We start from the raw sequence: 26,740 nt of genomic DNA, 5'->3' as shown, positions 1-26,740 counted from the left end.
TTCTTTTTCCCCGCAGCCAATCCCCATAGGTCGTCACTGGATTCGGATAACGGAAGCAGTAGTCTCCCTTTGATGATTGCTGTTCCTACATGTATCATCATTATCATAGTCGTCATGGCAATCATTCTTTTACAAAAACGGAAAAGCTGCAATAGTTCATCAAACTCGAATACAAGGACTACAAGATTTAACCCTGTGCCAACACACGAGACAGAACCTTATCCTCCGCTTCAAAACAATCCCGCCACGAACTTACACATCAATCCGATGCAAAATGTAAATGTCAGAGACATGTATACAGGGGTACACAACCCACATTTAATACAAAGCAGTCGAGAAAAGTTATCAAAAAATCATAGTATTGACTTTTATACAGACATATCCTCGGTGTCCCAGAGTAGAAATAATCCCCATTCATCTCAACACATGCAGCAGTACTCCTACTGACGAAACTTCATGTGGCGTGTCATTGTCGTGTATGTTACCATGGAAACTTAAAATTGGTTACCATGGAAACAGTGACTATAAAACACCTTAGAACAACAAGATGTGCTCCCACATACCCAATCATTGTTCAGAGGGATTCGACTTGTTACCTCAATCAAGAAGTATACGCAATACAAGACATCATATTCTGAGAAACCTACATACATATTCTGTGATTAGTTTTGCCTTCTTCATATTAATATCTTTGGTACAGTGTGGGAGAAACATAATCTGTTGTGGTTATCGGACAAAAGGACAAGTTTTATTTTCAAAAACTTTGAATTCACCGAAGATTTGGAATAAAACAAAGCTTGCGATCACCAAGTTGCCAAAGTCATGTGAAGTATTTTTGATACAACCATCAAACTTATCAGTAAGGTTGTGACTTAGAAAAACTACTTCAACAAGAGGGATCTGATGGTGAAAATCACACATGAAGTGTAGATTAGTGAAACAGAAAAATGGAAGAGCTGACTTCAATAAACACCTGATGTTTTGGTTGTGAATGGAGGATGACGACCCAGCAGTTACCTGTGCAATTGACACTAATGTGAAGAGTTAGATACCTTTGAGAGTATCTGCCCTTGGGGGAAAAACGTGTGTTTGGACTTAATAATATGGTGAGACAAAACACAGAACAATAAGGTTGTGACACCATAAGTAAACAACTCAATAATCCCACTGTGTGAGACACTTTGGTGGTGTGATACCAGTGATAGATTCCTTAATGAGTTATCTGCCCTTGTCTCAATAATCCAAGGGTCAATGTTGCAATATTCACAAGTGAAGTAGATATTTTGTGCTGCAATAAGATGAAGATGTATGACATATTGATGGTTAATCTACAAAATCTGTAATTCACTGTTACAATGAAGTATCTACAAACATTTTGTATTCTGAAGCTTTTGTACCTGTGAGGACACAAAAAGTGCATCATGTGAATGAAGAGCTACATATATGAGATGTTTAAAGAAAAGATTTCTTTGAATTTTGAGTAATATATATTTCCAGGAAATGTAAAACAATGACTTCCAGTGTTAAGTGAACACCATAGTCGAGACATATCTGTTGAAGGATGTCCGTTTCATGGTGTAATCAAAGACGGCCGACTCTGTGATGATATTTGCCCATATATAATAATTGATATACACAAATTGACCTTCCTAGTGTCAGCAAGCATTAAGGTATACCTGTGTAGTGTGGACGTGACAGAGAGATTGAGATCTATAAATATGTGTAATTGAAAAACTGGATGTGAGTGATTGATGATTGAGAGAGATGAGAGAAAGTTGGTGTATCTGTATGTGTATGGGAGATATCATAAGTAAATCATGGGTGGACGTGATTCAGACATGTGAAGGGTGAACGTTGGTCAGACGATCATTGGGAATCTGCTCTACATAGTCTCATTCTAGGACCCGGCCATTATTGGATAATGGGCATGCACATCTTTGGATTGAAAATTATCAAAATCACAAAAGATAATAGAATATTGATATTCTGTCAAAAATTGTTAGAAAACAGCAAGTGACTCAATTTGATTTCAGTCAAAAAGCTGTAAAACCTTGTTCAGTACTTTATATCCAATCTGAAGCAAATTAATATTTCACATAACTTTGATATTAACTTTTTTCTCAATTTTTTTTTAACTTTAAAAATCCAAACAAATGTTGGACTAGTTTTTCTTTTCATGTCGTATATTCAGTGTGTTTCACTTCTTGCAAATTGAATTTGATCTATTTTCATTTTCCATAGCACTTAATTTGTGTTGTAATTTTTTCTACTTATACCATTTTCCTTTTTTAATTGCATCATTTTATGAACAAAAATTGTGCAATACCAATTTTCTATTTCTAAACATTCACTCTTTATATTGTAATTTTGCCCCCCTTTTTTTCTTAATGGATGAAAAATCTGTGAAACTGCATGTTAAATTTCAGAACTCAATTTAAATTTTCCAACTTTTAAGTGTAAAAAAAACCCCAAAACACCCCAGTCTTCTGATTGAAGGTTAGCAGAGTAAACCTAATGACAAATATTGTCATTATAATTTCCCCTAAACTAGGTGCTATGTGAATTTGTTGTTCTCTAACCTATATATGACCTTTAACCTTTTCATGCTAGGGTAACGACCTTGATTTCTACATTGTAATGCCACAAAAAATACCTAGCTGGTACAAAAACAAAGTCAAGTGCCTTGTAGCAGTTCAAAACTGACAACAGTCTGTCACTAAAACGTATTTGTTTATCAGGCCCACATTAATTAGCCAAGTATGATTTGAAAATTATATTAATTTGAATAAATTTCATTAACAATAGGTTATTGTCCCCCGCGGGGTAATATGTTGGTTCGATGCTTATGTTGGTGTATAATCCTGTCTCAGTATTCATAGCATTCAGATTAAAACAGGACATTACTATATATCCTAACTCCCTCCGACAGTTATATCCTGTCTGATAAACGAGAGGGGTGTCAACAAATGTCAACACCAATAATAACTCATCCGTTTACATGGCAAATTTCCTTTTTAATTGGACAAATTACCCAATAAAATAGGTCAAATTTAGTTCAGATTCAACAGCATTCACTGTGGGAAACAATAGTCTCCTTAATCCATACTTTTTAATTTTCAAAAAATATGCTGCAGTTGAAGCATTTTTTTCTGGGAGGAGGATGAACACACAACAGTGTATGAAGAACGTGAGTGTGGGCCAGTCAATATTCCTGATGACATGATACAACAAGGAGAAATTATTTTTGTACATGAAGTACTATAATCTATTGTAAAATTTTCAGTGAACGTCGAGACGACATTTGACATGTAAATGTATGCTCAATCTTTGTCAATCCAGCCAGCCTTCTTCCTGACATTTTATGATACATCGTCATTCCTGGGACCAAATAAGTTGTCCGGTTTCAGAGAGTTCTAGATTATAGAGATGAGGCGGTGAGGTTTAGACAGAGGAGTGTAAACAGATAAAGAAGAGCTTTGTTGATCTACTGTTAGAGGTTGGATAGCAAAGTGACTAGATTACAGGGTCGTTATAGAAAAGAGGGAAAACTGACAATGATCAGTAGAACAGTAAGATCAGTGGCTGGAATGATGAAGCTTGACAAATTAATTAGTGAAACTTATTGTGAAATAAATATCTTTTGTTCTCATATAGTGAATGGAAAATTCAAGGATTACATTTTTCTATCAGGCAAAGTGCCAAATGATCATTCTCAGTTTTTTGTTTCTGTTTTTTCTTCTTCAAAATTTGTGAGTTAAAGTGAATGTTTGGTGACTTACTGAGAGTAAGCTATATACAATCTATTTTTCTAATGTTGGGAAGTAATACCAAAGAGAGACGACTACCTTACGAAGCATTATAAATCATTACTTATTGTTGATGTTCATTTTTCTGTGCAATACAATGTCAGCCGTCTGGATGTGGCTTGTCGAGTACGAATTCTTATGATAGTTTTGTTCCGTTAGGAGTTCGGTAGAATTTTACATGCAAAGGTAGTAGTGGTAATTCCCTTATCCAACATGCTCATTTACATCATTTTGAAATTTTGAATAATAAATTTATATTATTTTGATGAGTTTAACAATTAGATATCTATTTTTTTAATGAAATTATTGATTAAAATGAATTCTGAAAAAAAGTTTGGGGAAAATAAAGTACCTGTAAAGATGGAAATCTGATAACTTGATTTTACAAGCACATTTTCAATGTAAAATATACTTTGATGGAAATAAGAAACTGCTTATCTCCCTTTGCATGTAAAAGCCGACTGAACTTGTTACTTATTTGTTATGGGTTTGGTAATATGTTTTGTAGACAAAAACATTTCCATGCAGTGCTTTCATGTAAATATGGCATTAATCATTTGTAATTTATTTTCATTTATTTCTATGTATTTTACAGAGAATGTTAAGAGATGGTGTAATGACAGTAAAACACAGCATGTGTTTATATAAACTTATCTCACAACTTTGTTGTTTATTAGCCGTGTTTATTATACCCCAGCGTTGACAAGTTTCGGGTATATGGTATTCACATCTTGCATCTGAATGGATTTCTGAGAGTTTCTCCATTACTTTTTCATGTAGAATCATCTACGTTGGTACATAGTCACATCTAAGGGATGTTATGATCCAAGACTAGATTGCTGCAACCTGATTTTGAACTCTGACGTGACTCGATGATAAATCTTTTACGGAGCAATTCTCCTGTAATATTGATCTCATCTAACGTGTGTTACGAAATATGTACAAAAACCGGAGTCAATTCAATTACGTCTTAATTGCAACAGATAATTTGACCTCTGACTTAGCGGTGGCCAATTAAAGTGGTTAAGGCGTCCGACATTCTGCTACCACTAGCCCTCAAACACTGGGTCGCGGGTTAGAGACCTACGTGGGGTAGTTGCTCAGTACGGGACTTAGGTCGGTGTATTTTCTCCGGGAACTCTGACTTTCCTCCACCACCAACACCTGGCACGTCCTTAAATGACCATAGCTGTTAATAGGACATAAAACACAAACAAACCAAAAATCTGACCCCAATAAGGATAACTGAATGATTTCTGAAAAGGAAAGACTGTTTTCAGAGTAGTTCTCCTACTAGTATATACCTGCTATGCCATAAAATCCTCATTATGTGTAGTGCATCTTGGAAATAGGAAGTGTTCCATACTAAAACTAGGTCTTTGTTACCTATATTTTGACCTATGACCTCAAATAGTAAGACTTCCAGAATATAAACCATACCCTGAAGGATCACCAGACTTGATATGTTGGTACAAACACTAGATCACTTTGACCTGTATTTTGACCTCTGACTTCACTAAAGCAAGAACATGTACTATCTCCTGGAGTATCATCGTACTTGATATGTGGGTACACATAGGGAATACAGAGTAATGTGTACTGACACGAGGGCTGTGTAAGCTATTTATTCATAGTCATATCAGGAGACAACAGCAATATGGCCTTGAAACCGTCCTTACAAATACAGTAGTAGTTATAATTCAGAAATTATAATACACTTCATAGCAACATATTTACTGTACATTTCAAAATCTGCCCCAATAATGGGCATGGATCCTCCCCAATGGTGAACGCGGATACAAGGGTGCGTGATCCTATCTGAAAACTTTTATTTCCAATTTTAGCTCGGACTGTCGGGAAAGCCAGGATATCCACCAACAACATCTGCTTTCTATCTGGATAAAACATCACTACATTCAATGATAACAAATATTTAGTAATAATATTTGCTTTTACAATCTAATTGATCATTTTGTGGAATTCATTCACAAAATGGAGATTTAATTTAGTTACACAAATACACATTTGATTTCAAAATCACAGTTTTGTTTGTCTTTTACAAAAATCATATTATGTTTTATTATTAATGACAATTTGGTTGTCAATTCACATATCAGAAGTTAATTCTACAAGCTATTTTACTGTACTGAAGAAGCATTTTTTTTTTATTCTGATTCTTGGATTATCTATTCAAAGCTGTTTTTCACGTAAGCTAGATAAAAATCCCCAACAGAGCAGTTGTTTCACAATAACACTACAAAGTTCACCAGCGGAGCCATTGCTTCAAAATAACATGATAAAGTTCACCAGCGGAGCCATTGCTTCAAGAATAACATGATAAAGATCACCAGTGGAGCCATTGCTTCAAAATAACGTGATAAAGTTCACCAGCGGAGCCACTGCTTCAAGAATAACATGATAAAGATCACCAGCGGAGCAATTGCTTCAAACTAACATGATAAAGATAATCAGTGGAGCCATTTCTTCAAAATAACATGATAACGATCACCCGCGGAGCCATTGCTTCAAAATAACTTGATAAAGATCCCCAGCGGAGCCATTGCTTCAAGAATAACATGATAAAGATCACTAGCGGAGCCATTGCTTCAAGAATAACATGATAAAGATCACTAGCGGAGCCATTGCTTCAAGAATAACATGAAAAAGATCACCAGTGGAGCCATTGATTCAAAATAACATGATAAACCTTACCACTGCAGCCATTGCTTCAAAATACCATGATAAAGATCACCAGTGGAGACATTGCTTCAAAATAACATGATCACGTTCACCAGCGGAGCCATTGCATCAAAATAACATGATCAAGATCACCAGTGGAGCCATTGATTCAAAATAACATGATAAAATTCCCCAGCGGAGCCATTGCTTCAAATAACATGATAAAGATCACTAGCGGAGCCATTGCTTCAAAAGAACATGATAAAGATCATCAGTGGAGCCATTTCTTCAAAATAACATGATAAAGTTCACCAGCGGAGCCACTGCTTCAAAATAACTTGATAAAGATCCCCAGCGGAGCCATTGCTTCAAGAATAACATGATAAAGATCACCCGTGGAGCCATTGCTTCAAATAACATCATAAAGATCACCAATAGAGCCATTGCTTAAAAATAACATGATAACGTTCACCAGCGGAGCCATTGCATCAAAATAACATGATCAAGATCACCAGTGGAGCCATTTCTTCAAAATAACATGATAAAATTCACCAGCGGAGCCATTGCTTCAAAATAACATGATAAAGATCACCAGCAGAGCAGTTGTTTCACAATAGCACGATGAAGTTCACAAGAGGATCCTTTGTTTTATAATAACACCATAAGGTTTACCAGTGGAGTCATTGTTTCAAAATAGCATGACCAAGTTCACCAATATTTTACATTAGTATGGCAAATTAAATTGCTTTGGCCAGTGTTTATGCAAAGGTGATTGGATGTTGTTGTTGTTTTTTTTTTTTTAATTTTGAGCTTGCGACAGAGATAATATAAATGTTTTGTGCCCAGCTTTTGACAGATAATATAAATGTTTTGTGCCCAGCTTTTGACAGATAATATAAATGTTTTGTGCCCACCATCACATTTTATGTGGGGCATAATAAATGCTAATGATAATTGACATTCAAAATGACCTTTACCTCCGTTCAAATATGCTGTGTTCAGCTTGATAGTGATGATATCCCTCTAGTAACCTCTGGTGGAACTGCTGGCTTAACCAGAGACAATTTGTGGAATGGAATGGTCCAGACCAAGACTTGGACCAACTTACAGGGTAATATATGTAACAGGGATGAGCTAAACAAATATTATAAACAGACAAACTGATAAATATTGTCATCCTGGTATTAACAGTTTTGAAGTGACATATATTCTATGAAAGTCACTTAACTTTAGACAGCCATGAAATTGGAAATGAAAATATACATACACACTTTATTCCAAGCATTTACTTTATTAGTATCCCTGTATGGAAATATCAACACTCAACACTCAAAAAAATCTGATTCAGTATTGAACCAGACATTATAACATGCAAGATTATCCGATAAAAAAAAATTCACCCAAACAATGATTACAATTATTACATTGTCACAAGCATTGGATGCCAAATCCCTTTTCATTCATGGGTTGCTAAATGGTGTACAAAGGGCGATAACACTTGTGGTGTTTAAAAATGGTGTACCAAGGGAGGTAACTCTTTGAGCCAGGTATAAAACTATATATGGATTATTTCAGTTTTTAAAGATTCCTTGCCCGAGGGCCTGTACCGCTCACCTGTTTCTTTGGTTACATGAAACTGACATATAGGTAACTTCAGACCAAATTTGGTAACTAGAACACCAGACATTTAACATCTCTTTAAAGCTTCTCAAAATATTGTTGTTTGAAATTTCACCAAATTTTAATTTTAAAGCTTTTAACCCACGTTGACTTTCGACTCCGGCTAGCACTTAAAGTTGACATTTGACCTCATTACTTACATAAAGAAAACGATTCACAGCTGGTCTACATAACATACCCAAGTATCATGACTCTAGTCCAAATGCTTCTAAAGATATCGTTGTTTGAAGTTTATAACATATTTGACCCCTGTGACCTTGAATCTAGGTCAAGGTAACTTTAATGAGGAAACTTTATAGCACTCCATCCCAGGTACCTACTGGCCAAATATCATGACCCTGTGCCTTATGGAACTTGAGAAGAAGATTGTTAAAGCTTTTAACCCATGTTGACGTTTGACCCCCAACTAGCACTTAAAGTTGACCTTTGACCTTATTACTTTAATTGAAGAAAAGATTTGCACTGCTGATCTACATAACATACCCAAGTATCATGAATCTAGTCCAAATCCAAATCTATCTTAGGATATTGTTGTTTGAAGTTTTTAACATATTTGACCCCTGTGACCTTGAAAGTAGGTCAAGGTAATCTTAATGAGGAAACTTTATAGCACTTCATTCCAGGTATCTACTGGCCAAATATCATGACCCTAGGTCCTCTAATTCTTCAGAAGAAGTCGTTCAAAAGAAAAAGTCGACGGACGGATGACAGACAGACCTTCTGAAGAATAAACATGTTTCAATTTTCTATCTAATTTATTGGTTTTTGATGCAAACTCTTAAGTTTTGAGCATCAATGAGTTTATTTTAGCATGCCTTAAAGTAACCTGATTTCCTGACCATGATCACCATGTTTAATGAATTGACAGTAACTTTTTTAAGTATGTTGTCTGCAAATTTGTCACTTTGTGATAGTTAAAAATAGTAGACCTTGAAATATTATAGCATAATGTGATTGTTTTAATCTCATATCCATGCATCTATAGCGGGAACAATCTGTAAGCTACGACAGTAGACCCCACTTCAGTATTGAGGACTCCTCAGGTGGTTTTCATTGTTATTGCAATTAGGATACAAATCCTTTATATCAGACTCTTACTCTTCCGATACAAAAGATGTTTAAAAACAAATGTTAAGACACATACTGACAGAACATGTGTCTTCCCGGTGTTGTTTTAGCCTGGTGTTAAAACAGCTAGTTTCAGTGAAGGAGCACACACAACATCCTCTAATAGTTCATTTCATCATTTTATTAACTTTGCTAAATGTGTGCCAGTTCTTTGATAACATTCATCCATAGAATTATAAAACCACCCTCATTATTGTAAATACAACAAAATATCTTAATTTCCTTGATCATATCTCTTCTTGGTCGTCTATATCATAATGAGGGTAATTTAAGTTTCGCTAGTTTTTTCCGATATGAAAGATTTTTCACTTCTGTATTAACCTTTACCTTTAAGGTTCTCCAAACTGCTAACATTTCTGTACAGTAATTATTTAATCTCGTAGAGAATCCTAACCTTAACCACCTTCAACAACACACTTACAAAGTGAAAGAAATGTTCTGAGATCCAAAGTATAAATGCTCTTGCTGTAACTGAACTTGCCCTTTTTTCACAAGTATTTTGTTCAGGGTTGACATTCTACCTATATCTTTCTCCACAACTTTTTTCATAATACTGTTTTCCGAGCTGGTACAAGAAGTCTCCTTCAAAGTTTCTTCCCATGTGCATATATTTCCATTTTTCTTTCCATTAATCAACAGCCAAGTCTTCCTCCAAGGTTTCATCCTTTAGATCTTTTAGTATCTCATCACTGAATAAGAATGCAATTTGATTCAAGTGAACAGGGAAGGTCATTTTAAAGACAACAAACAATCTATGTTCAGAAACTCTTCCCTGCAGGACACCAGGGTCGCTTTCATTTATCACGATCAAAACGGTTGGACCAGAATGGTTCGTTTATGAAATAAGGTCAGACTTAGTAATGTGATGCTGCTTTCAGGCGAGCCTTGACAAAGCCTTGCAAGGTCTGCCTAAACATTTGCAGGTCTGGCAGGGTATTTTATACCAAACTGGGTTGTTCCGCATAAACTAACAGACCCCCCACCCCCCGTTACATTTACCGCAATCCCATGTCGTCTGTCCTTAAAAATGTCAATCCAATTAAAAATTATTTTCTGTAGCCCAGTATTTCTTAAACTTAGCAATCAAAATCTTATATGGAACAGTTTGAAACCCATACAAACACATCCCATATTCATATTGCTGTGGTTCATTGACCAAGAACTGGAAACAGTTTAAGACTAAAATCTGCTTCAAATAAATCTGTAATGTTTCTAACAAGTGCATTGAGGGAGTAAAATTGATAGTAGTATGGTTCACATATCTACTAAATATTATGCTAAAGTGAAGAAAGTGAGCAGTGCATTTTTGGTGTTTAGAAAAATGGAGCAAGTTAGATGAAATTTGGAAAAAAAATCTGGTCAAATACAAATTTTGTAGTTGTTACCTTGTGCATATGATGCTTTACTAGTCCTTTGTCTGATGAAGGTGACAGGGTACTACATATTGTGCCAGCCATCAAAACTTTAAAAATAAAAAATTCACTGGTTGTGTTATATGAACATATACAATCTATAATAATTACCAACCGGAAGAGAATATTTGAAAACTGTGGGATAAGTTGCCATCACAAAGTTAAGTAAACAGATCAACAGTGTGATATATAAAATATAAACTTTATCTATTTTACAACAATTATGCAATAATTTTTTACAACTTATACTTATCACTCTTGATGGCCCAGATGTTAGCGTGCAGGGGTCTTATTGTGGGAGGAAACTTGAGTACCCAGAGAAAACCCATGTGGTCAGGCAGGTGACCCCATACCTTTCCACGTCTAATCAGGGAATCGAACCCCGGCCACCTTGGTGAAAGGCAAGTGTGATATCCACTGCACCACACAACAGTGTGATAACGTACCGTACTCAGCATTTTTTGTACCAGACCAGAAAAAATTACTTTATTTTTTAGTTTTGAAATCATTTTTATCATGCTTATTTAGAGCAGGAGTTCTGACTGTGCATATCACTAATGCCAATAAAAACTTTAGGGTATACATATCAGTAATGCCAATAAAAACTTTAGGGTATACATATCACTAATGCCAATAACAACTTTAGGGTATACATATCACTAATGCCAATACAACTTTAGGGTATACATATCACTAAAGCCAATACAACTTTAGGGTATACATATCACTAATGCCAATAAAAACTTTAGGGTATACATATCAGTAATGCCAATAAAAACTATAGGGTATACATATCACTAAAGCCAATAAAAACTTTAGGGTATACATATCACTAATGTCAATAAAAACTTTAGGGTATACATATCACTAATGCCAATACAACTTTAGGGTATACATATCACTAATGCCAATAAAAACTTTAGGGTATACATATCACTAATGCCAATAACAACTTTAGGGTATGCAAATCTAGGGTATGTAGGGTTAGCTAAAAGACAAGTTTTTTTTATTAGGCCTTATAATGAAGTTGATGCAGGACTTAGATGCACCATCTAGTGAGCTAACAGGCACTCCACATGAGATGAGCTTAACATGACACTTTAATACTGATCTTCGGTCCCTAAAGGAAACAAGTCGGAGCTGTACAGCAACATATCAAAACAACCAAACATATTTCATCATTCGCTAAATAGTTTACTTTTACGTATCAAATTGTACAAAAATGCCACAAAACCTTCATTGAAATACATATATCCTTTTTTCTGTGGAGAAAAAGACTTGATCAAAGCAGTCTGGATTTCATTGACATGCCTGTTGAGATTGGTGTCAGAAGTTTCCGTGAGGACGGCACACTTGTGGACTAACCACCTGTAACTACTGTTACTAGTCAGCATGCACTTCTTCCCGAAGTTCTTGTCCAATTGTCTTTCAGTAAATATTTGTTCTATTTTGTCTGTCAGTGAATCATATAGTTCTTGATCACTCACTTGTATATGTTCACTAGTATCATACATGGCTGAATCTTCTCTAGAATCATCTACAACAGGATTTTCACAAGTTACTGCTGTATTTTCAATGTTATCAGTTGTAGTTAAACCTTTCCCAGTTCTATTTGTAGCTGTTTCTTCCCTGGTATGGAAACCATCAGTATTTTCACCAGTATCTTGACAACTCCCATGTGTTTCCTGCGAGAGTCTCCACTCCTGGTTTATGAGGTTTGCAAAGTGTTTGGGCTGTGTGATGTGTTTCAGTCTGCATGTTCTGTAACTTTGATTGTCCTGTGATCTTATTTCTGGGACCTGATTGGTTGTTTCCTGCGAAGCGGACCCTACATTGTCAGTGTTATCCTCCTCCTGACCACACAAAGTAGAGTCGTTAGAAGATACGGCTGACTCCTCCCTCTCAGACAACATTTTCAACGGCAGAAGTAATGCATTCTGAGAGCTTTCCTGAAACTTCTTTGCTGTAAAAAACAAAACATAAAAGAACCATCAGATCCAATACAGACATAAGAAGGGGTGATTGGAGACTGGTTAAGGAGTGATTGGAGACTGGTTAAAGAGTGATGGGAGACTGGTTAGGGGGGGATTGGAGGCTGGTTAAGGAGTGATTGGGGACTGGTTAAGGGGTGATTAGAGACTGGTTAAGGAGTGAAGGGAGACTTGATAGGGGGTGATTGGGGACTGGTTAAGGGGTGATTAGAGACTGGTTAAGGAGTGATGGGAGACGGGTTAGGGGGTGATTGGAGGCTGGTTAGGGGGTGATTGGAGGCTGGTTAAGGGGAGATTGGAGACTGGTTAAGGCGTGATTGTAGACTGGTTAAGGGGAGATTGGAGACCGGGTAGGGGGTGATTGGAGACTGTTTAAGGGGTGATTGGAGACTGGTTTAGGAGTGGTTGGAGACTGGTTACGGAGTGATTGGAGACTGGTGAAGGAGTGATTGGAGACTGGTCAAGGGGTGATTGGAGACTGTTTAAGGGGTGATTGGAGACTGGATAAGGGGTGATTGGAGACCGGTTAGGTGGTGATTGGAGACTGGTTAGGGGGGGATTGGAGGCTGGTTAAGGAGTGATTGGAGTCTGGTTCAGGGGTAATTAGGGTTAAGGAGTGATTGGAGCCTGGTTAAGGAGTGATTGGAGACTCGTTAAGCCGCGATTGGCGACTGGTTAACGAGTGACTGTAGACTGGTTAAGGGGTGATCGGAGACTGGTTAAGGAGTGGTGGGAGACTGGTTGGAGACTGGTTAGGGGGGGATTGGAGACCGGTTAGGGGGGGATTGGAGGCTGGTTAAGGAGTGATTGGAGATTGGTTAAGGAGTGATTGGAGCCTGGTTAAGGAGTGATTGGAGTCTGGTTAAGGGGTGATTGGAGACTGTTTAAGGAGTGATTGGAGACTGGTTAAGGGGTGATTGGAGACTGGTTAAGGAGTGATTGTAGACTGGTTAAGGGGTGATTGGAGACCGGTTAGGGGGTGATTGGAGACTGGTAAAGGAGGGATTGGAGACTGGTTAAGGGGTGATTGGAGACTGGTTACGGAGTGATTGGAGACTGGTTGGGGGGTGATTGGAGACTGGTTTAGGAGTGATTGGAGACTGGTTAGGGGGTGATTGGAGACTGGTTTAGGAGTGATTGGAGACTGGTTAGGGGGTGATTGGGGACTGGTTAAGGGGTGATTGGAGACTGGTTCAGGGGTGATTAGAGACTGGTTAACGGGTGATTGGAGACTGGGTAAGGGGTGATTGGAGACTGGTTAAGGGGGGATTGGAGACTGGTTAAGGGGTGATTGGAGACTGGTTAGGGGGTGATTGGAGACTGGTTTAGGAGTGATTGGAGACTGGTTACGGAGTGATTGGAGACTGGTTAGGGGGTGATTGGAGACTGGTTAAGGAGTGATTGGAGACTGGGTAGGGGGTGATTGGAGACTGGTTAGGGGGTGATGGGAGACTGGTTAAGGAGTGATGGGAGACTGGTTAAGGAGTGATGGGAGACTGGTTAGGGGGGGATTGGAGACTGGTTAAGGAGTGATTGGAGACTGGTTAAGGGGTGATTGGAGACTGGTTAAGAAGTGATTGGAGACTGGTTATGGGGTGATTGGAGACTGGTTAAGGAGTGATTGGAGACTGGTTAGGAGGTGATTGGAAACTGGTTAGGGGGTGATTGGAGGCTGGTTGGGGGGTGATTGGAGACTGGTTGAGGGGTTATAAGACACGGTAAAGGAGTGATGGGAAACTGGTTAAGGAGTGATTGGAGACTGGGTAAGGAGTGATGGGAGACGGGTTAGCGGGTGGTGGGAGACTGGTTAAGGAGTGATGGTAGACGGGTTAGCGGGTGATGGGAGACTGGTTAAGGAGCGATTGGAGACTGGTTAGGGGGTGCTGGTTAAGGAGGGATTGGAGACTGGTTAGGGGGTGGTGGGAGACTGGTTAAGGGGGTGATGGGAGACTGGGTAAGGAGTGATGGGAGACGGGTTAGGGGGTGATTGGAGACTGGTTAGGGGGTGATTGGAGACTGGTTAAGGGGTGATAAGACACGGTAAAGGAGTGATGGGAAACTGGTTAAGGAGTGATTGGAGACTGGTTAGGGGGTGATTGGAGACTGGTTAGGGGGTGATGGGAGACTGGTTAAGGAGTGATGGGAGACGGGTTAGCGGGTGATGGGAGACTGGTTAAGGGGGTGATGGGAGACTGGTTAAGGAGTGGTGGGGGACTGGTTAAGGAGTGATGGGAGCCTGGTTAGGGGGTGATTGGAGACTGGTAAAGGAGTGATGGGAGACTGGTTAAGGGATGTTTGGAGACTGGTTAGGGGGGGATTGAAGACTGGTTAGGGGGGGATGGGAGACTGGTTAAGGGGTCATGGGAGACTGGTTAAGGGGTGATTGGAGACTGGTTAGGGGGTGATTGGAGACTGGTTAAGGAGTGATGGGAGACTGGTTAAGGGATGTTTGGAGACTGGTTAGGGGGTGATTGAAGACTGGTTAGGGGGTGATGGGAGACTGGTTAAGGGGTCATGGGAGACTGGTTAAGGGGTGATTGGAGACTGGTAAGGGGGTGATGGGAGACTGGTTAAGTAGTGATGGGAGACTAGTTAATGGGTTATGGGAGACTAGTTATGGGGTGATTGGAGACTGGTTAAGGAATGATGGGAGACTGATTAAGGGGTCATTGGAGACTAGTTAATGGGTTATGGGAGACTGATTAAGGGGTCATACATAACCGTTAAGGGATCATAGTGACCAAGTAATGGCCTCGGTGACCAATTAATGGACCAAAGATGACTGAGTAAGGAAGGGGGTAAACATATTTCAGTGTCTGGTATGAATTTTGATTTCATTCATTTCCTATCAATAGTTATTTTTGGGGGAAACAGGAGCAGGCAATCACAGATAAATCCCTACTTCCATCAAGAAACCAATGACCATTAAAATTTAATTAGTTACAGAACATGATGATACCAAACTATGGATATGTTACGGTAAATACAAACAATGTTTTCACATATTTTGTACACAATTTCTTAACATTAAAAATGGTCACATTTGACTTTTAATTTTTTATCCTTGAACAATAAAATCAAAATCTTATCACGTATAGAACTGAGTGTTACCATACTTCAGTTAAAAAGTAAACTAAATATGTTTAAGACCATGTGAAAAAGCATGTAAATAAGCTTTTAACTTCAAAAGAGGTCAAGTATGACCTTTAACCCCTTAACCTTAACTAATGACCACAAAATCTAATCAGGTGTAGAACTTCATATTTATTGACTATTGTACAAATATAAATTCAATTTGTGGAGGGATTCATGAGACATCTTGCACACAAGACTTTTAACTGTTGACAGATGCACAGTGATTACTATATACATATCACAACCCTCCACTTCGTTGGGTATAAAATAAACCTAGCTGGTACATTTAAATAAAGTGTACTCACATAGTTGTTTTTCTGTGTGTCGTCCAACTCGTCTTTGGGCATGTCTGACCGATGTGGTCACCTGCTGGACGTTCTCCAAGACCCTCATGTCGCTGGAAAAAACATTGGGTCATAAGTGTCTATTAAAGTATCATTGTGTGATGAAGAAGAGGTTCACAGTATGAGGAAAACAGATCGATGAAGGCATGTGATGAAGAAGAGGTTCACAGTATGAGGAAAACAGATCAATGATGTCATGTGATGAAGAAGAGGTTCATAGAATGAGGAGAACAGATCGATGATGTCATGTGATGAAGAAGAGGTTCATAGTATGAGGAAAACAGATAGATGATGTCATGTGATGAAGAAGAGGTTCATAGAATGAGGAAAACAGATAGATGATGTCATGTGATGAAGAAGAGGTTCACAGTATGAGGAAAACAGATCGATGATGTCATGTGATGAAAAAGAGGGTCGAATGAGGAAAACAGATCGATGATGTCATGTGATGAAGAAGAGGTTCATAGTATGAGGAAAACAGATAGATGATGTCATGTGATGAAGAAGAGGTTCATAGAATGAGGAAAACAGATCGATGATGTCATGTGATGAAGAAGAGGTTCACAGTATGAGGAAAACAGATCGATGATGTCATGTGATGAAGAAGAGGTTCACAGTATGAGGAAAACAGATCGATGATGTCATGTGATGAAGAAGAGGTTCACAGTATGAGGAAAACAGATCGATGATGTCATGTGATGAAGAAGAGGTTCACAGTATGAGGAAAACAGATCGATGATGTCATGTGATGAAGAAGAGGTTCACAGTATGAGGAAAACAGATCGATGATGTCATGTGATGAAGAAGAGGTTCACAGTATGAGGAAAACAGATCGATGATGTCATGTGATGAAGAAGAGGTTCACAGTATGAGGAAAACAGATCGATGATGTCATGTGATGAAGAAGAGGTTCACAGTATGAGGAAAACAGATCGATGATGTCATGTGATGAAGAAGAGGTTCACAGTATGAGGAAAACAGATCGATGATGTCATGTGATGAAGAAGAGGTTCACAGTATGAGGAAAACAGATCGATGATGTCATGTGATGAAGAAGAGGTTCACAGTATGAGGAAAACAGATCGATGATGTCATGTGATGAAGAAGAGGTTCACAGTATGAGGAAAACAGATCGATGATGTCATGTGATGAAGAAGAGGTTCACAGTATGAGGAAAACAGATCGATGATGTCATGTGATGAAGAAGAGGTTCACAGTATGAGGAAAACAGATCGATGATGTCATGTGATGAAGAAGAGGTTCACAGTATGAGGAAAACAGATCGATGATGTCATGTGATGAAGAAGAGGTTCACAGTATGAGGAAAACAGATCGATGATGTCATGTGATGAAGAAGAGGTTCACAGTATGAGGAAAACAGATCGATGATGTCATGTGATGAAGAAGAGGTTCACAGTATGAGGAAAACAAATCGATGATGTCATGTGATGAAGAGGAGGTTCACAGTATGAGGAAAACAGATCGATGATGTCATGTGATGAAGAGGAGGTTCACAGTATGAGGAAAACAGATCGATGATGTCATGTGATCAAGGAGAGGTTCATAGTATGAGGAAAACAGATCGATGATGTCATGTGATCAAGGAGAGGTTCATAGTATGAGGAAAACAGATCGATGATGTCATGTGATGAAGGAGAGGTTCATAGTATGAGGAAAACAGATCGATGATGTCATGTGATGAAGAAGAGGTTCATAGTATGAGGTAAACAGATCGATGATGTCATTTGATGTAGGCCCACAAAATGCTCAAAATATGATCCAAATGAACAAGGTTCCTGTTAATGAGAATTACATGTAGAGAAGGTACAGTGTGATAAATATATGACAAAAATAGCCAAGGTTCATGATGTGATGAATGAAGATATCATGATGAAAACCGGCAAGGTTCATGGTGTTATAAAATGGAGAAGTTCATAGCATGAACCAAATCCAGTAAGTTCTGATATTCTTTGAGACCATTTTAAACAAAATATTGTAACACTTACAAGGTTTTAGACATCAGATGGGTCAAGGTCAGTTTCTGTTTTTTGTTGATGTGACAAACCCAATCATCCCAGACAAACAGTTGCACTACAATATAGAAACAGACTTCTTAAACTATAACAAAGAAACAGTCATTTTCTGACAAGTTTGTTTCTGTTTACAGTGACATTGGCCTTGTACTAATGATGTCACTCAAACTTGTTCAGTGACTTTATCTTTGACAAATGGCCTAAATATCTTTTATTGTAAAAGCAATCATACCTGGGAAATTTCATAAACTAATTCACCCCTGTTAAAAAGTAATATTTGAACCTTACCAAATCAAAGACTGGGCAAGTCCAGTTTAAATATGTAGGGGTGAATGAGTCAAAATCTGTCAGGAAATAGGGCTGGTAGAGTGATGACAATGAGTGTGACGGACAGACAGTACAGAAATATATCATTCCTTGCTTCATGAAGCAAGAATCAACGGTTTTATGGAGAGGTCTAGGATCAGAAGGTCACAAGGTCAGAGTTAATATTGTTCTGGATTGGTCAAGGGTTTGAGGGTCCATGTTTTTTTTGTTTTTTTTACAAAGTCTAGGTTTAGGGGGTAGAATTCTCATTAAAATACGTAGAAATAGAGTTTGCAATAATTTAGAAATCTCTTTTCCTGAAATTTCAAAATTAACACCAGGAAAATCAGTTTAACAAAATATGACTTTGATTGAATTATTTGAAATCTGTGTTAAGTTTGCCGACTGCATATATCAATGTTAAGTCACTTACCAACGGGAATCAAGGACTCCATCTTCTTTGAAATCTTTGACAACTTCCTTAACAGAAGACATTTTACATATATATGTATTCTCTCATTTTTCCCCCTATCTACGGGTTGTGTAAAAGATAAAAAGCTTTAAAATCATTACAAAACCTGGCGCAGGATATGTTACTTATCCTGGGCTATTTGTGCTTTCAAAAATTTGAAAAACCAAAATTTTCATCAGTTTGAAAAGTTCTATGAAAAGATACCTTGTAAAGAGTTTGCTCACAATACTCACTTGTTCTCTATATCAGTCTATCTACCTTCTGGAAAATGTTGGCTTGACAATGTTTTAGATGATGCAAATAAACAGTGTCTTCTTATAAGCCATGTAATCTTACTTTTAATCTGTGCCCTTATTTTCCTAGGTAACTGATCCAGTCTTTAATGACACAGATAAGACACTAAACTGTGGTTGACAGTCTGTACCTTTCTATTGAGCCGTCCAGACCAATGAGAATCTCCAGGGTGGTGATGATGAACGCCATAGCTATACTGTCGTAACTAGGCAGACCTATCCTCTTGTAGTGTTTTACATATGCTGTTAGTTCCTGGATCTTGTGTACAAATCCATGAAGGTCACCTTATAACACACACAGAAGTATAAATGAGCGTGACAAACATTCTGTGCTGAACAGAAATACAAGGTACTCCTGCAAATAATTATACGATAAAATTACATCATTTTGAAAAGAAACTATCCAACCACCGATGTCTATACCTGGTACGTGTACTAGGTAATTGGATAATTTCTTTTCAAAATGATGTAATTCTATGTGAAAACTACAGTATAGCATATTTATAAGTGTTCCCATTAAGTTTTTAAATAGGTGGTTGATTTAAAACATATAGCCGGTTGAATGTTCACATGATACAATGTTGACCTAGACGTATTATGCCAGAATTACCCATTCAAAGTTCAAGAATAGCAGGCCACTTTTGCTACCAACCAACTTTTATTGAGAAAACTGTTTATTAATGTAACAAAGGTTATTCTCTACAGAATAAGTTAACTTAGAGAAATTCTCCCTAGCAGAGTCAAGACGAAGTGGCAAGGTTTTTTTTCAATAGGGTGACATTACAAATTCTTCCTCAAAACAAAGCCATGTGTCCCCTGGTGTGGAATAATTCACATTCTTTTCTCTAGTGAATTTTGCCTATTACAAACAACAAGTTTTTTAAAGTTTTATTTCCATGAGTTATAAAGTTTACCAAATCATTTTAAGAAGAATAAAGAATACAGTGACATATTCAGGTTTAACATTCTAAACAACAAAATGGAACAGCTTGTTTACTTAAACATACTCCAGACAATGTACTTGAGAAGACTAAACTGATTACAGATTTAGAAATGACACTATCAGAACACACCTGGCAGCTCCAAGATGACCAGGTATTTATTGATGAGGTCTGTTATAGGGGGCATTGGAATATCCAGGAGGTCAAGATAATTTATCATCTGACCACTATTCTGTCGAAGTTTCTCCTCAGATACAGGTAGATTCTGTAACAGAAAGGCAAATTTCAAATGGTTACCATGGCGATAATAACTAGAAAAACTAAATCCTTTCTTTATAATAAAGTAATGGGGATGTAAAGAAATTTGGAAAAAAGGTGACTTGAGAATTTAATTAAATACTTTGTATTTTGATTGAATTGAGGACCAAAAAATCCCCCCATAAACCATCCATAGTTCTTTGACGCTGAACAATGTTAATTATTAAATTGCAATACATATACCTACGATTTACCATATCTTACAGCATACACGACCCACTATATAATGATGCTTTATTGAAGTTGATTAGACATAATGTGACCTGTGATAGCACTAACATGTGAAGGATGTGAATGATTTCCATTATATTACACCTACCAAGTACTTACTGCGCGAAATGTGTTACTGTCATAGGGACCAAACTTCATGTCCTTAGGAAGAAGGTTAGAAGCCTTTTCATAAGGAATCTCATTTTCATGAACCCATCTGTAAAGGGATCAGACACAATATTCACAAAACAAGTAGATTTGAATTAAATCTGATTTACAGAAGAGACAGTTTGAAACCAGAGGGGTTGGATTTGGAAAGGCTTCAGGATCATATCTCCCTCAGCTTGCTATTTTGACATTTAAAAATGCATACAATTTTTGAACACCCCAGGTATATTTTGACACTTTAGATCCAACCCCATCTCCTCTAGAACAACCTCTGGATCCAACCCCATCTCCTCTAGATCACCCTCTGGATCCAACCCCATCTCCTCTAGATCAACCTTTAGATCAAACCCCATCTCCTCTAGATCACCTTCTGGATCCAACCCAATCTGACCTTGATAACTCTGGATCCAACCCCATCTCCCCTTGATAACTCTGGATCAAACCCAATCTCCCCTTGATAACTCTGGATCCAACCCCATCTCCCCTTGATAATCTGGATCCAACCCCATCTCCTCTAGATAACTCTGGATCCAACCCCATCTCCTCTAAATCACTTTCTGGATCCAACCCCATCTCCTCTAGATCAACCTTTAGATCCAACCCCATCTCCTCAAGATCAACATTTAGATCCAACCCCATCTCCTCTAGATCAACCTCTGGATCCAACCCCATCTCCTCTAGATCAACCTCTAGATCCAACCCCGTTTCCTCTAGATCACCCTCTGGATTCAACCTCATCTCTCCCAAATCACCCTCAGAATCCAACCCCCTATCTCTAGATCTTTCTCTGAAACCACCCCCTATCTCTAGATCAACCTCTGGATCCAACCCCATTTCCTCTAGATCAACCTCTGGATCCAACCCTATCCCTAGATCTCTCTCTGGATCAAACCCTCTGGGTTTAACCTTATCCCTAGATCTCTCTCTGGATCCAACCCCCTATCTCTAGATAACCCTCTGGATCTAACCCTATCCTTAGATCTCTCTCTGGATCCAACCCTCTATCTCTAGATCACCCTCTGGATCTAACCCTATCCCTAGATCTCTCTCTGGATCCAACCCCCTATCTCTCAATCACCCTCTGGATCCAACACCATCTCCTCCAAATCACCCTCAGAATCCAACCCCTTATCTCTAGATCACTCTCTGAAACCAGCCCCTATCTCTAGATCACTCTCTGTATCCAACCCCATCTCCTCTAGATCAACCTCTGGAGCAGACCCTATCCCTAGATCCCTCTCTGGATCCAACCCCCTATCCCTATATAACCCTCTGAATCCAACCCCCTATCCCTAGATCCCTCTCTGGATCCAACCCCCTATCCATATATAACCCTCTGAATCCAACCCCCTATCTCTAGATCACTCTCTGGATCCAAACCTATCCCTAGATAACCCGCTGGATCCAAACCTCTATCTCTAGATCACTCTCTTAAACCAACCCCATCTCCTCTAGATCCCCCTCTGGATGACCCTCTGGATCTAACCCCATCTCCTCTAGATCACTCTGGATCCAACCCCATCTCATCTAGATCACCCTCTGGATCCAAACCTATCCCTAGATAACTCTCTGGATCCAAACCCCTATCTTTAAATCACTCTCTGAAACCAACCCCAACTCCTCCTAGATCCCCATCTGGATCTAACCCCATCTCCTCTAGATTACTCTCTGGATCCAACACTATCCTAGATCACTCTCTGGCTCCAACCCAATCATCTATCGATTACTTTCTGGATCCAACACTATCTCCTCTAGATGACTTCTGGATTCAACTCCATCTCCTCTAGATCACTCTGGATCCAACCCCATCTCCTCTAGATCACTCTGGATCCAACCCTATCCCTAGATAACCCTGGATCCAACTCCATCTCCTCTAGATCACTCTCCGGAAAAGCCCACCCAATCTAGATCAGAACCTCAGGTAATAGCAACAGACATTCTATGAAATTTTCTTGCACCTTTTTGTAAATATGTCTGTTTGCAGTATACTTCATTAAGGCAAGATAATGGCAAGTTAATCATTTTAAAAACACTTATTAACATGTTTTACACGTTCCTGTACGACATCTTAAAAATTAGTGGATTCCTTATTTAAACAAAGTCTTCCATACTGTCATTTAAAAGAATGACCTCTGATACTAGTTGATTATAATTCACATTGGATTAATGTCAATCTCTTGAAATTGATTTACATCACATTCATTTTGTCATAATTTTGGTAACTTCTAAAAAGGCAATGCAATTAAATATATTAAATGGATTTTTTTTTACAGCTGACCTGACAATGTCCACTGCTGTGGTCAAAGGATTGGTGTACATCAGACCTAGATGACAGAACGCTAATGTCTTCTTCATACTCATGAAACCTGGGTGTCGTATGTACGACCGCCTCGTCTGAAAGTACCAAACAGTTAAAGGGGCTCGGGTCATGAAAAAATAGTAGAAATATATGTTTTATCAGAGTACCAATCAATTAGTTGGTTTGAGTAGTGATTGATCCAATATTTCCAATCCACCCGCAGTCCAACATCCACCTTTTCTCCCAATCTTTCACCAATGGGAAAAAATACTTCTGAGTCAATGAGTCAATGAGTCAAGTTTGCAAATATACTAATCTACCAGCACAGAAACTATGAGATTCTGTATGAATATAATGTTTAACAGTTTTAACATTTTTTTTAATATTACTAAAGGTCATTAGAAAATATCAAAACAGACGGAATGAACAATTTATAATGAATTTATACCAAGTGTGTAGAGCTTTGACCATCTTCTTCAATGTCGCTGTTGTCATCCGAGTCCACATCAAGTTCATCCCCAGACGTAGGCTTTCCTTGGCCACGTTGAAATGGATTGTCGTCATCATAAAACTCCTCTTCCCTCAAGGAAAATTGCAGTTCTTGACTCTCCTTTTGAATTGTAAAATTTTAGAAAAACACATTTTAACACATCAATATTGTGTCGTTGAACACATGGAACACATACAACCATATAAAATCAAGGGAATATATTGTCTAAAATGAGTTCTAAGCTTACAACACCTATCATTAATTACCTTTCCTGGTTCCAATATTGAGTCAATTTTCTGTAGATGACTCAGCTCTGACTTGACCCTTTAACTTATTGTTTTGATACATGAAAAATAATGGTTTGTAATATTTATTTACACAAATATCCATTATTTCTATTTGTCATGCAAAACAGGGGTTAAACTATAAAATACCTTTTTATGGAATACAAAATCTAGTAGAAATTAAAGCCAGTTTCTGGAAATGATCTGTCGTAAGGGATTTTCAGCATCTTCTTTGTACAGAAGTTAAGATATTACACAATTTGACGATGGCAAATTCCTTTTCTTTCAGGAATCTGAATAAACATCATCTAGGAATACTTCCTGCCACTTACGTATTAATTGGCCAGGTGAAAATTGTTCGAAGAAGTTTCCAGACGGGACTGGAAAGAAAGGACCTGTTACAGGAACAAAAGAATTTTGCCCACAAAGCAATTTAACCATTACTGGGTTAAATTTGTAGCTCCCTAAGACACGACCCATGAGATGTTTTTAAAAAATGAAAAAGGTCCCCAGGGCCTGTGCTATGAACTATTTAGTGATGCCTTCCAAAGGTGTACGACAGGGTTCACTTTTTTGTCCAAAAAACTATCAAAACAATGTTTTACGCTATCAAATAATATTATATTATTTAAAGTAGGATCTGCTGCAAATTATGAACTCAAATATGTTACAAAAAATTGCATAATAAAAAAAATATAAAATCTTAAACTCTAAAAATGTTGGTATTTTCATACATTTTTTTGCTACATCAATTGCTTTACGGTAGTAAAACACCAATTTCCGGTTCTTGTACACCAAAAATCTTTTAGTATTATTTGGTGCATTATGTTGAGATACGATAGTGAAAATTTCAGAAAATTTGAGAACCGGTAAATTTGTCATATAAATGTCAAATTGTAGCAACGTCTATATCCAAATAAAATCCAACAACCTTATGATCTATAGTCATGTTTGATAATTTAACAATATGTCGCACCAATTTATTATCGCAACTGATCAAATTTTCATCAATAAGATCTGCTGCTCATGATGAGCTCAATTATAAAGCTAGATGTTGCAAAATAGAAAAGTTATGCAGTCTCACACACATAAACGTTTAGTATGTTATGTACATTTTTAGTTGTTTCGCATCTTTATGAAAGTGATATACATATTTCCGTCTTTTGTACACCAACATACTTTAGATATTATTTGGCACATTATGTTGACTGACGATAGTAGAAATTTCGAAAATATCGGTATGCGGTAAATGTGTCATTTTAAGGATAATATGTGTATGACCAATGTCAAAATAAACTTCAATAACTTCCGGTTAATGCAAGTATTTCATAATTAACCCAAAATCATTCCAATATACTATCATGGTGGATGATATGGTTCATAGTAGAGTATGACTGTTTAACTAAACTAGGTAGTTAAAGGGGGGAATACAGCAAAAGTTAGGCAATTTGTCAGAACATTTGGTGAACCAGTATAATATGTTGAAGATATGTTAACCTATCACATTGTTTCTTTTTAGGAGAGTTATAGTTTCCAATTCATGGATTGTTGTATTTACTGTTAATGTTTTTTAATTTGACAACACGTAGTCAAAATTGAACATTCAATTTTTTTTCTGAATTTCTCCTTTCTCAGTTCAATCTTAGGTCTTATTATTTTTTCATATTATTCCCGACAAGTAATTGGCCAGAAGTGCATCAAGTATCCACCGATAAAAACTGATTTTGACTTGGAGCACATGGTTTTTGTTGAAGGACTAGGTGTTTCTAAAAATAGAATTATGATGTGTCTCCAAACAATGCACCGTCCCACTTCCGAAGCTTTTTTTTTCTTCTCCAGATTACTAACACTACTGTTTTGTAAAATAATAAAACAATTGAAACCTTTAACTTTGGTCAATACCTGGATTTATCAACCCGAGAAAAGATATATACGATAAATCCAGGTATTGACCTCAGCCAAAGGCTATAATTGAATAATATTTCTTTTTTGAATGCATTCATAATATGCACTCTCTGAATTTGCAAGCTGAAGGCTGGAGTGGTTTAGCATCTGTTAAATGTGCATAGTATCCTAGATAATACAGTATTCTGCGGGCCGGGCGGGCAGCGGGGCGGATGCGACACGAGTACACATACCCGATGTTCTCTTTCCTGCAGGACACACACAATAGTATGCCTTGACAGGATCCTCTGATGCGTGTAGGTCAAACTCTATGCAGACATTGTATTTTGCCTGCGACCTGTGGCGAGAGTGTATTTGGCCTCGGAAAAGGCCATCGGCATGTTGGTACACCCATATCTCATAATCACCCCCATCCGTCTGATGTTCTGTAATATAGTCAGGTGCCAGCTTCAGCTGGTATGTACCACAAGCCAAAATCGCATTGACCTGGAGTTATTGACGATTTATTTTGACATTGGTCATACAACATATTATCCTTAAAATGACACATTTACCGCATACCGATTTTTTCGAAATTTCTACTATCGTCGGTCAACATAATGTGCCAAATGATATCCAAAGTATGTTGGTGTACACAAACCGGAAATATGTCTATCACTTCCGTAAAGATGCGAAACAACTAAAAATGTACATAACATACTAAACGTTTATGTGTGTGAGACTGCATAACTTTTCTATTTTGTAACATCTAGCTTTATATTTGGGCTCATCATGAGCAGCAGATCTTATTGATGAAAATTTGATCAGTTGCGATAATAAATTGGTGCGACATATTGTTAAATTATC

At 37.8% G+C, this 26,740-nt stretch overlaps 2 protein-coding genes across 7 annotated transcripts in view; one reads left to right on the top strand and one right to left on the bottom strand.

Annotated features, from left to right (window-relative positions):
- Nucleotides 1–4,456, top strand: part of LOC110466430 (fibroblast growth factor receptor-like 1) — an 82,719-nt gene extending 78,263 nt beyond the window's left edge. For all 6 annotated transcript variants that reach the window (XM_021522911.1, XM_021522908.1, XM_021522906.1 and 3 more), the window contains one exon: nt 17–4,456. In XM_021522911.1, the coding sequence (XP_021378586.1) occupies nt 17–447 (431 nt within the window). In that variant the 3' untranslated portion in view covers nt 448–4,456. The remainder of the gene's footprint in view (nt 1–16) is intronic.
- A 7,416-nt stretch (nt 4,457–11,872) lies between these two features.
- LOC110466384 (TATA box-binding protein-associated factor RNA polymerase I subunit B-like) overlaps nt 11,873–26,740 on the bottom strand; it is a 24,469-nt gene continuing 9,601 nt past the window's right edge. The window contains exons 6-14 of the mRNA XM_021522830.1: nt 23,664–23,825; nt 23,195–23,310; nt 20,869–20,965; nt 20,353–20,485; nt 19,411–19,564; nt 18,948–18,994; nt 18,182–18,266; nt 16,137–16,228; nt 11,873–12,668 (exon numbers count right to left, since the gene is read on the bottom strand). Coding sequence (XP_021378505.1) covers nt 11,884–12,668; nt 16,137–16,228; nt 18,182–18,266; nt 18,948–18,994; nt 19,411–19,564; nt 20,353–20,485; nt 20,869–20,965; nt 23,195–23,310; nt 23,664–23,825 — 1,671 coding nt within the window. The 3' untranslated portion in view covers nt 11,873–11,883. The remainder of the gene's footprint in view (nt 12,669–16,136; nt 16,229–18,181; nt 18,267–18,947; nt 18,995–19,410; nt 19,565–20,352; nt 20,486–20,868; nt 20,966–23,194; nt 23,311–23,663; nt 23,826–26,740) is intronic.

The sequence above is a fragment of the Mizuhopecten yessoensis genome, unplaced genomic scaffold (genome assembly GCF_002113885.1).
Source record: "Mizuhopecten yessoensis strain PY_sf001 unplaced genomic scaffold, ASM211388v2 scaffold11133, whole genome shotgun sequence".
In the NCBI taxonomy this organism is placed as follows: Eukaryota; Metazoa; Mollusca; class Bivalvia; order Pectinida; family Pectinidae; genus Mizuhopecten; species Mizuhopecten yessoensis.
This window is presented reverse-complemented; position numbering and strand designations above follow the sequence as displayed.